The 15,842-nt window shown below is 36.8% G+C and overlaps 1 protein-coding gene across 2 annotated transcripts in view; it reads right to left on the bottom strand.

Annotated features, from left to right (window-relative positions):
• NFKB1 (nuclear factor kappa B subunit 1) overlaps positions 1-15,842 on the bottom strand; it is a 125,555-nt gene that overhangs the window by 87,980 nt on the left and 21,733 nt on the right. The window contains exons 2-4 of one of the 2 annotated variants that reach the window (XM_053557743.1): positions 10,459-10,504; positions 6,034-6,109; positions 2,272-2,312 (exon numbers count right to left, since the gene is read on the bottom strand). In XM_053557743.1, coding sequence (XP_053413718.1) covers positions 2,272-2,312; positions 6,034-6,109; positions 10,459-10,497 — 156 coding nt within the window. In that variant the 5' untranslated portion in view covers positions 10,498-10,504. The remainder of the gene's footprint in view (positions 1-2,271; positions 2,313-6,033; positions 6,110-10,458; positions 10,505-15,842) is intronic. The other variant, XM_053557654.1, reaches the window with a different exon arrangement.

Raw genomic sequence — 15,842 nt, 5'->3', positions numbered from 1 at the left:
ATACTTCATAGATTATTCATGGTTGCATAAGAATATCTAAAATTTTATACAAAGACATTTTTACCCTGAGGATGAAAATGTCAAAGTTTTTTTCAGGAAGACAAGATATCTTCAGCATTGTTTGGACTCATTTCTGATTCTAAATTTCTAAGATTAAAGGTTTGCCAATCCACAGCCATTCATCTCAGTAACTCCATTTGTTAAAAATGAGTCATCAACCTCAAAGACAAGGCTACATCCTACCAATCAGAAAGTCTGACTTAATACAACCTTCTTACTTTCACTGAATTCAGACATCAAAATAACATTAGTTAGGTAAACAAACGCATCGTTTAACTCATATAGAAGGTCAGACACTTATTCTAGAAAAAGTGCCACATACCTCATTGCTGAGTATCATCACTACCGTCACCTTCGAAGTACTCCGCTTGGCCATCTGGTAATGATAGTGATATTCAGCAAGAGGTATGTAGCACTTATTTTCTAGGATGAGTTCGTGAATTAAATTGTCAGACTTCATAAGACAATAGCTCTTATGTCCATCCAGAAAAAGAGTTCCAAGTTTGCTTTGAAGGGTGGACGAGGCTCTGGCATCAGTGTATAGCTTTCCAAGGGGAGGACCTTGAAGGTGACCATCGTGATATTCAACAATGAGGTATGGTGCACTTTTTCTAAGATGAGTTTGTAAGCGTAGATCTCCAACTTCATAAGCTTTTATGCACCCACATGTAATGAATTAAATTCTGAATTCTGGAACTACGTTAACTCTTCATGTACACCACTACTGTCATTTTTTTCCTTACGATTGTTAAGAAACTACATTTTAAAATTCTTAATATAGGGCAATGCTTATGAAAATGGATATCTGAAAAAATCTTATCCCGTATGCAGACAAAATACATTTTGGTTGGGTTCTCAGTTTCATCAATTACACAGATCTTGCAAGCTGGGAAATCTTCCAGGATGCCAGATCACTGTGCAAAGTTTCAAGGGATAAAATTCTGCCAAGTGGGTCTTTGAAAGAATTGGTGACCTCTTGTGAGATATCAGTGCTACAGAGTTGGACATGGAGGTAAAGCAAAGTTTTACTGGCAGCCTGTGGGGCCAGGATGTGCCACCCACGAGCAGCTAGAACAATGCCCCAAAGTCTCATGTGGCATTCCCGTCCCTACACAAAAACTCTCACTTAATTTTGAGCATAAGAGGGTAATTATTGAGCATATGTTTGGTAATTATTAAGATATTTATATCCTTTAAATGCTGACTGAATCTAATACATATACATATATTTTGGATGCCACAAGGCAGTGGATGCTTTATTTAAGCTCTTTATCTGGTTAGCATTTGCTAAATGTTATGCAAGGCAAAAGTGTTACCCTCTCTGAGCTAATAAAAAGAAGACTTAGGACGGGTATTGGGTAACACAACTGTAAGAGGGTAGGTGTATGTATCCTGGGTCTCACACAAATGTAATAAGCACATCCATTTCGACGTTTACCGACTGTCCTTATTCTGTGAGGGACTATGCTATTACTTCTATCCTTTAATAATTAAATCTCCTATAGGCAGACATTAAAGGTCCTCTTCCACAGCCCTGGTCCTATTCAATTTCCAACAAAAATTTATTTACAGAGTTGGGACACGGAGAAGAGGCCTTTTCACTTCAATCCTCTATCAAATATAGTGGAAGAGCATGATAAGATAAAATGCTCCTCTCCTGATTCCAAAGAGACCGAGTCTCTTAAAGCTGACAGCAGAGGGAATAAAACTCAATAGTCCATTCGAATACTTTACCTCCCACTGGTACTTTTAGTAGCTTAGGTTACATGTTCCAAAGACAGACCAGGAAAGTCTGGTGCTATTAAAGGAAGGGGAAGGCTAAGAAGTACTACACGTGCGTGGACGTGCTTGATGGATGTAATTCAGTGTATGTGAAATGCACATGTGTGTATTTCTTTATAAGTGAAAATGAGTAGAAATACCCTGTGCCCGTCCTGGGAGTGGCTGGTAAGCTAAGAGAGAGCAGAGAATCTGTAATTAAATGGAGTTTTGCAGAACTACGTAATAAAGCTTAAGACCCGTTTGGAGAATGACGAAGAGAACTGAAAAGTGAACCATGAAGTTGTTACATAATCTGATAGGCAGTTGATCCTTCAGATAAGCTACTTCCTTCATAAAATTTGTTGACTATTATTTAGTACTTGAGATCTCAATATTAGACACAGGAATCTAACGTTTAAAGAAAAAGTACTACCCTTTTAATCTTCTTACCTGTTTAGGTTGCTCTAATATTTGAAGATATGGGCCGTCTGCTAAAAACAAAAACAACAAACAGAAACCAAAAGAAACTGTGAGGCTTCAAATATGGTATAAAATGCAAAGAAATTCAAAAATAGAAACTAGGATTTTATACAGAGGTTTCAAATCAATTTCTTAGCCAAAATTTCATGAGGATATAATTTTTCTTCCTTATCTGAAATATTAAATGTACTCCTATTTTAACAATGGCTTTTTCGTTTTAAGAAACCACAATAAATAAATGTTTGTTGAATGTTGATGGCACACCGCCCAACCCAACAAAAGGCATGAGGGCTGGCAAAAATTGTCAACAGCCTTCATAATCTTAACTCTCCTAACAAAGCATTTTAAAATGACAAATACCAATTAAAACCAGCAACCACTTCCTGGGCGCTATTTTCTTTTGCTTTCACATTATTAGATACTGACTATCATTCTTCAAAGATAATGTGCTTCACGTGAAATTAAAAGAGATTGAACTAGCAACCTACATGTGTAAAAGACACAGATATTGATCTCAGACAGGTTTTCCTTACACTAAGCTTTCTCTTCCTTTCCTTACCTGAATCCCTGGGTACTACTTTCATTTCCCAACTGGTTGTCTTGTTTCCCTTCTCCTTCTCACCTCCCAATTTAATTTGGTCTATCAGACATGGTGAATTATTCTTATTAAGACGCAGATTTGATGCTTATACAAAAATTTTAAATATTTTGCTATCATATAAACTTGGTTCTAAAATAATTCAGGCATTTTATAAAATCCTGAAAATAAGTTAATTGAAGATAGGTGCATGCAAAGTCATTAGTAAAAACATATAGAAAAACAGAGGCTTAATACAACTGTATCTTATCTGACAAACATTCAAAGGAAAATCAGAATCTCTGACAGCATAAATGCAAATGTGTTGAATAGGAAAAAGTCCCTAAGCTCCCCAGCTGGTTTTTATGTTAACAGTACAGTAACCCATAGCCCTGCAACAAACAATGGAATATGGTGTTTCTCAGCAGTGTGAATATAAATTATGTTTGGTAATAAAAATATTCTAAGAATGCTTCTGTGTCCATTTAAATCGTCACTGTCTCTCAGCTAGAAGCTCAGGATTTATTATTTTGGATACACAAATTTGTGAAGAAGAGATAAAATTTCAGGTTGAAATTAAAAATAAACCATATCTCAAAAGAGAATTTATTTTTAGCTTTTCAGTATTCTTATGAATCAGGATAAGGATAAAGAACTGCAGAAAACAAAGGTATAGTTGTTTCCTGTTATTATTTGAGAAATTTATAAGGAAGCTAGTTGAAAATGACTGCATTTGAAATGAAAAATACAAAAGAAAGGAAAATGGGAAGACACTGGCCAATGTAGTAATGTAATAAATTATCTTCTTTTTTCTGTATAAAATTCATCCCTTGAAATTTCAAACTACTTTTAGAACAGTCATTGCAATTGGCTAGAATTGAATTTTGGATAAAGAAGTAAAATTGATTAGCAATAGAAATATTTTCACACTAATTATAGACAGTCTGTATGACAGTGTAACAAATATAAAAACATTACCTCCAAAATGCTAAAAGAACATAACAAGAAGATAGGCCTCTTGGAAACAACATTTGGAGAAGTCATGAAAAATATAGAAGAGTTGGGAGCACATTTACATTAAACTGCAAAATCTCTTTCTTTTATTAACTCTTCCAAAAATACTTGTAGTTTTGCCATTATTTTTCCTATAGGATTTAATTTCCTTTAAGTATGTGAAATTTCATATTAATGGAACCATTTTTCTTTTTCAGGGAACATTAGAAAGTTAAATGAACTAGAAAAATTGATTTTATATGCACATGCATATGATTTGTTTTAAAGCCAGCTTTCTTTTAGCAACATTTATGTGCCATGAAAAGTGACACCCTATTGTGCAGAGAAATTTAAATTATAGCATAATATCATAGACCTAACTTATAGGTAACTTATATGTTATACTCTATCCATAGTTGTCAGCAACTGTCCACTGATGGTTTTAGATTTCAAGAAATCTAGATTAAAAAATCCATATGGAAACGACAAGTTAGCTTAGATCTACAAGTTAATATTGGTTCAGATAACCCACCTCTAAAGTCTGAGTAAAACATGGCACACATCTTGGACTATAAAAATTGGACTATGCCAACTGCAACAAAGAGGAAAAATATATGGATAAAAATGAAGGGTCCATAACTGGAAAACAATATTGTTAGGTCTAATTGTAGAAGTTTTTCTAATATTATGGCAAAATAATCTCTGGCCACAGAATATTTATCAAGATGGTTCTTCTGTGATCCTATTTTTATGTCCTGAAGAAACCTGAAGAAACACAAAAAACATCAAGAAAACATCTGCCTCAGGATATGGTTTGGTACTTCCAGGCAGTCAATGGCAATGTGTATACTTCCTGAGGATGCAATGAAGTCCTTACATTTCCAATAATACATTAAACTAAGAAAAATACTTTGAACCTCAGAACAAAAAAGTTCACAGGAAACACAGACGCTATCAAGACATTTACTTGTTCACAGGAAGCTGATCGAGAGCTCAAATTGGACAGCAGTTTACAAGATCTCAGACACAGAAGCCTAAAAAATATGTTTTATTAAGTAAAGAGAGAAAGGGCTCTGTAACACAACTTTGCTAGTGAAGTGTGGCGCATCTTTTTTTTCCCTCCCATGAACTCCTAGAAATATTAAAGATAAGAATGCAGAAAAGGAAAGGGTGGTGCCTGTGGCTCAAAGGAGTAGGGCGCTGGCCCCATATACCGGAGGTGGTAGGTTCAAACCCAGCTCCGACCAAAAACTGCAAAAAAAAAAAAAAAAAGAAAGAAAGAAAGACAAGCAACTCTATGGTAAATAAAATCGCTGATGCCCACTTCAGTGATTACCAAGCTCGGTTTTGTATAGATCCTCCATAATTCACTCACCCTGGTTTGTACATATTAAACTAGAACATAAAAACTCATCAATCTGAGCTTACGTACAAATCAATCAATCTAAAAAAAGATGCTAAATGAGTTGATTCAAATGAATCTCATTATTCATATGAGATTAAATAATTATTGATGGGGAATAATTAATACTGTTATGTCAGAAGGACAGATTATTGTTGTTTCATCCAGCTGGTCAGAATGGAAAGCTAAAGGTTTTTATAAAGATGATTTTTCTGTTGAGATGATTTCTTATGATTTCTCTACACTGTTTCCCCAGTGCCCAGCACACTGGCTGCACACTACAGATGGTCAGATAAAATGCTTTGGAACAAAGCTGAGGAGTCAGACTGCCTCGTGTGAGTCTGGGGTAAAGCAGAGAGGACTTCAGAAGGACCCAGACACAATATCATTGAGTGAAAAGAAAAATAATTGATTGAGTAAAGAAATTCCTTCTGAGTATTCCTGATAGATATTAATAACCTCAATGAGCCATACAAAAGGTAATTCAGGTGAAACATTTTTGTGCAAATATAAATATATTTCATGGAAGTATATAGAAAGATTGGTTTTTAAAATATAAATCAACATCTCCTTTCCAGGTATATCACTGAATTTCTAAAAGAGACTATTAGCAAATCATGAAATTTTTCTTTTTTTTTGCAGTTTTTGGCTGGGGCTGGATTTGAACCCACCACCTCTGGTATATGGGGCCGGCACCCCACGCAAATCATGCATTTTTTTAAACAGTGAAATCATAACGATAGACAATGAGTTTCCTTACCTGTTGGCAGCGCCATCTCTGGTTGAAATAATTCTGGATTAAATATTGTATGATTCAAAGGATTCAATGGAAACATCTGTAAAGAGGAAAATTTAAATAATTCAATTATTATTTTTCCAACATTATGTTAATATTTGAAGTTGGGGGTACCTAAAACTTAATAAGAGGAATGAAAAGTAAAGCCAAAAACAAAAGGCTGAACATAGATTCTACCAGGACTTTAAAATATCTTCATGAGACCTAGTTAAGTTCTCACATATACAAAACTTTACAAGTATTGGACTATATTCAGGTAACGAAAGATTTGAGAAGAAGAATCTAATAAGGTCCCCGAGGACCTGGTATGGCATTCTTATTAGTATATTTTCAGGGCTAAGTGTATGTTATCACAGAGTAGATACTTAATAAATATTTGTTGAATAAACGATTTGAAGCTTGTACTCTTTTACAAATATGAGAATTATAATCCTGGCAATCTGTATTTCTATTATAATGGTAAATACATCCCTAATTTTGCTACCCAATTTTAAGGTCTGAAAGAATTACAGACAGCAGCTCTGGAACTATTTACAGAGTAATTGAAAATTAACTTACAGTCCAAAGGGCAGATAACTAAGCAATGAGCACACTCATTTTTTTTAACCTTTATTTTTTTTAGCATAATGCAAATACTTCAATTTAGTGGGTGTGTTAGGCTGAATAATGACCCCTTCAAAGATGACCATGTCCTAATCCTCAGAACCTGTGAATACTAGTTTATACTCCCCAAAGGGATTTTGCATATGTCAATAAGGCAAGGCTATTAAGGTGTGGAGATTGCCCTGAATGGTCGGTCTCATTGGGCCCGAGAAGAGGGACTCAGAAAATCAAAGCATGTAGCAAGTGTGACAATGGAAGCAAAGGCTGGAGCGATGGACAGGAGGGTACATAAACCAAGGAATATAGACAGTGATTTTCAACTGCTGAGCCACGGCACATGGTGTGCCATGAGAGGATCTTAGGTGTGCCACAAAAAGTTTTAAAGATCATTGATTACATTATTTTCAGAAGAAGTTCAAAGCACAGTAAGTACATTCTTTTCATTCTTTTTTTTTGATCGACATAATTTACATGTGCCACAAAAGTTTAACTATAGGTTCAAATGTGCCGTGAGATAAAACAAGGTTGAAAGACGCTGCTCTAAAACTTCAAAAAGGCACAGAATTGCGAGCTTCTGGGACCTGTAGATAGAACACAGCTCTGCCAACACCCTGATTTAGACTTCTAATCTCTAGACCGAGGAGGATAAATTAGTGCTGTTTTAAGCCATAAGTTTGTGATAATTTGTTACCGCAGGAACAGAAGACTAATACAGTGGGCATGTAATATATTTTGCTGGGATTAAATTTTATCCTGATAAAATCCTTTTAATTACTTATCTCGAGAAAATAACTTTTTCCCCCCACATCATTCATTTAGAACTTTAAATTCTTATTTCTGAGTTTGCTAATTGTTTTTGGCCTGAAGAAATCACTTTAGATTTCTGAAGTGGTCAGCACAGAAATAACAATATTTTACTTTTTATGACAGGCTAGTTAGTAAGAGTGCTGGAACTAGTATTTTTTTTTTTAAATAGCTAGTATTATAACATGTCTTTTGTCATTTGACAGTAAATTACTAGAAGTTCATGGGTACCTAGAATCCTGTATGCCTGCTTAATTCAAGAATAATAAAAACAGCATTCAAATAAAGAACAATTTAGATCCAGTTATGAAGGATGTAAGTTTCAACTGAGGAACAAAAAATGCCCCTTCAGTGCTCCAGGGTAAAGCTCATGGATGCTATTTATTGTTTGTGAAAAGGAAATACAGGAATGAGAAAACATGTTTGGCACAAATGAGCCCCACCTTACATAGGGTATTTACCAGTCTCAGAGCAAAAAAAGACAATCTAGCAGGAAAAATCTCCTTTCCTGTGGTCCTGCAGGTGGCTAAAAGGCCTGGATATGGGCAAAAGCACCAATCTTGGGACAGAGAGACACATCCCACTTTAGACAAAAAAGAACAGAAGCTGTGTTGCGCTGCAGCTCGCACTGTTTATTAGGTCGGGGTGGAGAACAGATTCCTGAATACACTAAAAACTAAGGATATCTCAGTGAGGACATGGACACTTTAGGAAATATGAACCATTAAGCTCCAGACAAGAGAAAAAGACTTCGAGGACCTCTCCCTTCAGAAATGGAAATATCAGAACACACCCAAGTGCTGTGGCTGATCACAAAAATGCCCATATGACAAAAACTTTCAAAATGAATGTTTTCAGCAGGTTTTACTCTCGTGTGGCATGAAGAACCATTTCTTGTTGATCAGATTTCCTGCATATAGACAGGAAAACATGGTTTAAAATCAAGCAGAAACAAACCTCACACTGGTTAGTTTGCCTTTAATTGTTAGAGACAGCATATTAAAAGCGAAAGGCAAAATAAAGGGTGATGACGTGAGGAGCCAAATGTTTTTCACGCTATCAAAGAAAATGTTCCTAGATTTGTCCTATATCACTATTTTTTCAATGAGAAAGGAGCATCTTTGGGTGGAAAGCAATGCATATCCATTCTTTCTAAACTGATCAATCATAGTATTACCAATAGTAATGAATGGTGTGTAAGCCTATTTTATTCAACAGTAGATCCCTTAAAACATCTATCACTTTTGGCTTTATTTATTTATATTTTTGGCTGATTCTTTGTATATGTAAATTTGAGAAATCTGTTGTTTCAGATGATTGTCACTAAAATTTAAATGTGAAATGTTAATGAATCCTGGCCCAGAGTGTTGTGATACCTAGCGTTCCCTCTCTGTCCAGCCTAGGGAACGACCCCTTTCACATCTCAGCTCACAGAGCCTCCCTTTGAAACGTCCTCCATAACGCAGTCATCCCTGTATGGAATCAATATCTCTGCCTTTCCTAACAGAGTGGCAGCTTCCTGAAATTAGAGTCTCTGTATCACTTATTTTTGTATCCCTGCTAAGCCAAATGCTCTAATATAAGTAATGCCTCAATAAATAGTTTACAAATAAATAAATCTCAGTGTTTTAAATACTTCTTAGCATCATTACTTATGCTCTTTAAAAAAATACTAACATATCTTTAAGGACAATTAAAATGTTTTTTTTAATTTAATATTGCCATTGCAGTTACTCCTGAATCTGAAATTTGTTTTCAAATGGTTCTACACAGGTGTGTGAGCATGGGGGTGGTGGTGGTGGTGTTAACAACCAGCATGGATTTCCTGGACTATTTGACATTTCTATAGGTTTGAAATTTTTCAAAATTAAATAACTAGGAGAAGAAGGAAAAAAATGTCCAGTGGTATCCTTTCATAACTCCTAATATAATGACAACAAATAGTTTTAAGCTCCCAAAGCACATTCATTACCAAGAGAGTATTTTCAACACCTCTCTGAGCATGATGTTAGCCTTTCTATTTTGTAAATGAGAAAAGTGAAGATGAGAGGGGCTAAGTGATTCCTCAGTTCTGAAGAGCTGATCAGTCAACAGTCCGCACTTACAAGTGTATAAAGATCTTTAAATTGTAAGTCCGAAGTTCTTTTCACTATACATGTCTGCCTCCTTATTAGATGACTTTGGGTTTTTTTTTGTTTTGCTTTGTTATTATGTCTGCTCCTTGTCAGGCAAGATAAGTTTTAAGTAAATCTTTTAAGGGGCTGTAGTGGGTTGAACTGTGTTTCCTCACCAAAAGATATATTTAAGCCCTAATCCCTCGTATCTATGGATATGACCTTATTTGGAAGTAGGGTCTTTGCGGACCTAAGCAAGTTTAGATGAAGTTGTATTGGATAAGGGCAGGCTCTAAATTCAACGACTGATGATTTCATTGTATGAAAAAAAAGAGACTTGGGTACAGAAACACAGTAAAGACACAAGAGAAGAAGGCCTGTGACAACAGTGGCCGAGACTAGAGTGATGCAGAGACAAGCCAGGGAATGCCAAAGACCTTGCCAGCCACCACCAGAGGCTCGGAGAGAGACGCAGAACAGAGTCTGCCTTGGAGCCTCCAGCAAGCCCCAACCCGTCCACGCTTGATTTCAGACTTCCAGTCTCTAGAACTGTGAGAGAATATATGGTGTTGCTTCCTATCACCAAGTTTGTGGTAGTTTGCTACGGCAGCCTAAGGACAGTAATACAGTGTCTGAAATTTGACCTGTAAAATACACAATTCTTATACAAAAACATATGGCTTAGTAGGGTTGAAGTGCTTATTTCACATTATGTCCTCTCCAACCTCACTTGGAGGGACCAAGAAACTGGAGAAAATATTTTTGAATTGTTCCTAATTTTAGAGTTTGAACATACTGATACTGCCTCTGTATATTTTGAAATGCAAATACATTTAAATAAAATTATCAGTGAGATTTTAACACTTACTTGTTCATGCCCTCCCAAATATGGATCCTCTTCTGCCATCTTGGAGCTATATATTAAAACAAAACAATAAAATAAAACTGTGGCACTAGAATATGAACCTTAAAAATTCTATCACCAAGGAATTCATGCAGGAGTAAACTAGTATTTCAGTAAGACCAAACACAATCCTTTTTTAAAGCCCGCAGGAGGATATGGTGTAGTTCCTCTTTGGTATCTAAATCTAACAGCAGGGAGATTGCATAATCAAGGAATTACCACTTATTACGTATGATCCTAAACCCTCACGCTAAGCTTACAACGGTGTAAGTTTGGTACAACTGGTCTTTACCTTCTGCCTAAAAATATTTCGCATACTGGGAATCTTAAAGGTCATTTCTTTATATCACTATCTAAACATCAAGGATTAATAGTCTTAGCTCCCTAAGTATATTATTTTCCACCCTTTCATGAATTCTGTGATTCCTAGAACTGTTTTCTAGTTTTCTACAAGGCTAAGGAGCTCAGAAAGGCCTGGTCAGTGCTTTGCATAGCACAGGATAGGACTGCTACTCTGTCCCATGATGTCCCCCAGTGTATTTCCAGGGAAGCAAGCCATTTTCCTGCTGCTCTCAAAGTGGTAATGTTTAACATTACAAATTCTGTAATGTTAAAAGTGAAAGAAAAATACAAAAATTAAGAGCCCTTATTATCAAGGCTATAGATCTCAGGCAGACATTAACACACTGCAGGCCCAGCAATCTATTACCTAGAGGCTGCAATAAAAGTGAAGAATCATATGGTTAGATAAAGCTAGTATCTAAAATCACATACCATTTGGGATTTATTTTATTATGATATATCCTCCTTATACTAAACATGGGTTATTTTTTTTTTAAATGTATTTAGTTCAAATTTTAGGTATGTGACATGAAAATGAGAAGACAAAAAAAAAAAAAACAAGGCTGAAAGCAAATATAATTGCAGAGGCAAATGTCTCAATTCTTTTCAAGGATACTCCGACTGCAGATGAGAATGGGAGCTGTCCACAGAAATGTGTTCTCCCTTTTTCCATAGCAATAGTGCAGTGGCTGGAAAGGCGACTGCCCTGCTGGTGTGCCCACTGCCTGTCCCTGGCGTTGGAGATGGCCATCTGCCACACGCTCACCAGCGCAGTGTCAGACTATGTGTGACAGGTCCAGGTCTGGGCTTAAGGCCCTTGTCAAGCTTTCTCCAGGTTTTATTTTTCTCTTTCCTGCTGGAAAACCCAGACTTGGAGAAGACCTTGGCTTTTACCACACAGATGATGACCAGCCTCTGGCTGAGGTCCAGTACTAGTCCATGGCCTGCTAGGAACCGGCCCACACAGCAGCACCACCTGAGCCCTGCTCCCTAGCCCCCTGCCGCCTGGGAAAAAAAACTGTCTTCCATGAAACAGGTCCCTGATGCAAAAAGATTGAGGACCACTGGGCCAAAGGATGGCAGATAACTTGAACAGGAGGATCGCTGAACAATACCATGTGAGGAGCTGCTCTGACCATCCAGGCAGCTCATGCTGGTGGTGATGAGAAGAAGAAATAAACTTTGTTCTTTAACCCAGTGTACTATCAGGTCTCTTTGTTAAAACGTTTAGCTCTCACTCGAATGAACACATAGCCTGGCAAGCCAATAAGCACAGAAGTCTCCAAAGAGATGAACTCCTCTCCTGCTGGAGTGCTGCATGATCGGCGAAGAGTGAGAAAGCTCACAGCATTCCTAAGCGGAGACAGAGCAGTGTGTACTTTCAACAAAAGGGAAATGGGCAGCTCTGAATTGTATAGAACATGACCTTCAGGTAGAACTGCAGGGAAATATTCGCCTAAGACAAGAAACTATTGATTGAAGGTACACAACAGCCACCGTTGAACAAATCTCAATTAAGATAAGCAGTTTAAAAAGGGAAAACTGACCTGTCACAGCAAAGAGGAATCAAATTCATTCAAAATTCAAGAGCTCTGCCACTGCTGGGTGTGTGCCCTTGGAGATGAACTAAACTCACTGTGACCTTTATGGGGTAGACTTTAGGAAAGGGTAGAACTTTGCTGAGCTTGGAATATGTTAGTTAGCTAATAAATGCCTACTCCAAGAACATATCCCATTAAAGAATCATGAGTATAATTTTCAGTTGTATGAAAAATACTAGAGAAAAATTTAACACTGAAATACAGTGCTGGTATCAGTTACAATAGTCTATGTGAAAATTCCTATCCTTAGAATAGCATCGGCGCCCAAACTTCTGAGAAAAATATTAAAACCATCTTTTTGCCTTTAGGCATTTCATTAATCTATGCTGTCTCTTGAATCTTCTCAAATAATGTTAACCCAAGGTCTTCAAAAGCAGGGGTGAAGGCTGGGTGCAGAGGCTCACGCCTGTAATCCCGGCACCTTGGGAGGCTAAGGAGAGTGTTAGGCTAGGTGTTTCAGACCAGTCTGGGCAAAACCCTATCTCTAAATTAGCTGGGTGTGGTGTCACATGCCAGTAATTTGAGGTGGGAGGATTGCTGGGTGTCAGGGGTTCAAGGCTGCAGTGGGCTATGATCACACTACTGCACTCCAGTAGTGGAGTTGTCCAACTTGGACAACAGAGATAGACCTTGTCCCTAAAGTCTCTTAAAAAAAAAAAAGGAGAGGTGAGACTGTTGACACATTAAACTGATAGAATCCATTCAGTCCCTCTATTACACTGATTATATACATTTAAACCTGTGGATGATTTCCCAGATCTTTAAACGTATAAATGTATAAAGCAGCTCCCACTCTAATTTTTAAAACTCAAACCAAACCTGCTTTATTAGAGCTGCTGCAGGGTTATGATTCTTATCATGATCACTGCTGTGGCTAAAATCTTAATGAATATCTCTAAATTGTAGACAACAGACTAACCCACAAATTCACCACAAAATTCTCTCCAATATCTTCTCCATGATGGATGTGCCAAAAGATCAAAGTTGTGAAAGCCCAACAGTACCCCAAAGGACACCTGGATGAAGTTAAAATAAGAACTTTCATGGCCGTGTCCAGACAGTTGAGTTTACCATGAAGAGCTGAGGTAACAGTAACCCTGTGGGGATGTCAATGTTAATTCATCATATAAAAATAAAATGTCAAAAGAAACCAAGAATCATTTGGAAAGGATGAATCACTGAGTAATATTTGCATAAATTGTAAAAGCAGTTTTTTATTTCCAAAATGTTGAGTACTAACTAAGTCTCTGGAATAAAAGGGCTAGAAAAGACCAGGGAAAACCCCTTTCACCTCCCTGTTCCCCCAGCCCTTCCCCTCACTTTCCTTTGCTCAGTTCTGTGCTTTTGAGGAAGGACCTTGAAACAGAAAGGGAGATACTGAGCAGACTGGGGAGGGTTCTGCAGCTCTGTCCCCCAACACTGAGGTTTTCAGGAATATTTTCACACCGTGGAAAGAGAAAAAGATAAGGTAGCTAGACAGCAACAAAATGCCCAGTGGATTGTTTGTGTTTGTCTTATGAAAAGCATTATGTTACAACTAGCTTTGATCTGAATATGTGAAGAATTCTATGAAATACTAATGGGTTATTTTCTGCACGTCTGTGACAATCCCCTCACTAACCCCAAAGTCTAGCACCTGGTCTTCTTGGTAAAGGCAGTCAAGACTGGGTGGATTTACTTTAAAACTTTGAACCATTAGGACAAAGTTGGAGGCCCTGATGCCTTGTAAATGGGGACACTTTCTAGGATCAGAGACATTCACACTTTTTGACCATGGCCCCTTATAAGAAAATAAATTATCTCTATTCTATGAGACTTCCCTAAAAAAGAACTTTTCAAACTCATTAAAATCATTAATGGCCCACTAAGAATAATACTTTACAGTTTGAAAAACAGAATTTTAGGTCCCATCCAGAGGGTACAGAGGCCACAATCAGAGAGAAGTGTCTCTATTTTCAAGATTATATTCACTCACACCGGATACCATTTGGATATAATTCTAATGCCTCATCTTAGATAGCAATGAGGATGATACTACAAGAAAAAGGGTGACTTTTCATCATTTCTCTGTCAGATAATAAGTTGATTAAGAGAAAGAATGTGCTAAAGCCTCTTTCCATAGAGGAATTTTTTTGAAGAAGCATGATATAGTAAGATATTTGTACACTTGCACTACACATAAAAGTGAAACACTCAAACGAGAGTATCTTTTGATTCTGCAATTCTACTTTCAGAAATTTATACTAAAAAATTATCTAAGCAAGTGTGTAAAAGATAAGAATCCCCACAGCAAAAGAACTGGAAACAATATAAATGTCCTTTGATAGCAGATTGTTTAATCATAATTATCCCATTCGTAAGTTAAATATTATGCAACTGTTAAAAGTAATCCAGACCTACATTTAGTAAATGGAAACTTTTACTAAGTTATACATTTGTAAATTTTAATTTTCTAACTCAATTATCCAATTAAAATATATTTTTCATAGGAGAAAAGGAGAGATTTAAAACTGTTCCAAATTTAAAGCTTAACTCTGACATCTTTAATTACCTACAGTAAATAAAACATGAAATATAAATGAGTCAAAAAGTTCTAAGCACTACTGGAATCCTCTTCATAAGAAATACAATAGAAAATATTGAACTCTAAAAGGGCTATTGAGTTATGTCTTTCTGATAATATATTAGCTTAGTGAAGATGAAAGAAAAATTGACAGTGGGATTAGTTATTTTAGAAGAGCTGATTTCTCAAAGTTTTTTTTAAAAGGAATCAATATGTATGTTCTACCACATTTAGATTTACATAAATGAATATTCCATGTTTTAATATTTCTCCTTCCATTTTCATGTTCATATTGTTTCATTTGGGTGCAATGTGAGCGTTTACCATGTAGAATAGCTACCCAGTAAATACAAATACACCATGTGTGGAGCTGATGAAGGGAAGGTCCCTGTTCACAGTGTCGACCTAGCAGGGATGGCAGACACCTCTACAACAGTTAGCTAGCTGATCCGTGCAATGTTCATTAGCACAGTGAGTGATACAGAGCAAATGTCATTTTATTAGATAGCATAACGAACAATGTGGTTATGATAAACTATGGGAGGAGTAACATACAACACAGCAAAAGTTCTGGCATTCTAAGAAGAACTCACATGCGATTTCTTTCCCTTTCTACATTTATGGGTACGCTGCCCCATTGGCTCTCTAAGGTGGCTATTTGTCACTGCTGGATAGAAACGTTTGCATTTTGCCCCTAGGGGACACTTGGCAGTGTCTGTGGACAACAGGCTGTTAGAGCTGGGTGGGTGGCCACACTGGCACCTAGAGATGCTGCTAAACATCCTGTAACGCACAGGACAGCCCCTCATGGTAAACAAACACCCAACCCTAAACGTCAGTAA

This window comes from Nycticebus coucang, chromosome 1, assembly GCF_027406575.1.
Source record: "Nycticebus coucang isolate mNycCou1 chromosome 1, mNycCou1.pri, whole genome shotgun sequence".
NCBI lineage: Eukaryota > Metazoa > Chordata > Mammalia > Primates > Lorisidae > Nycticebus > Nycticebus coucang.
Note: the sequence above shows the minus strand (reverse complement) of the source record. Positions and strands in the feature narration are given on the sequence as shown.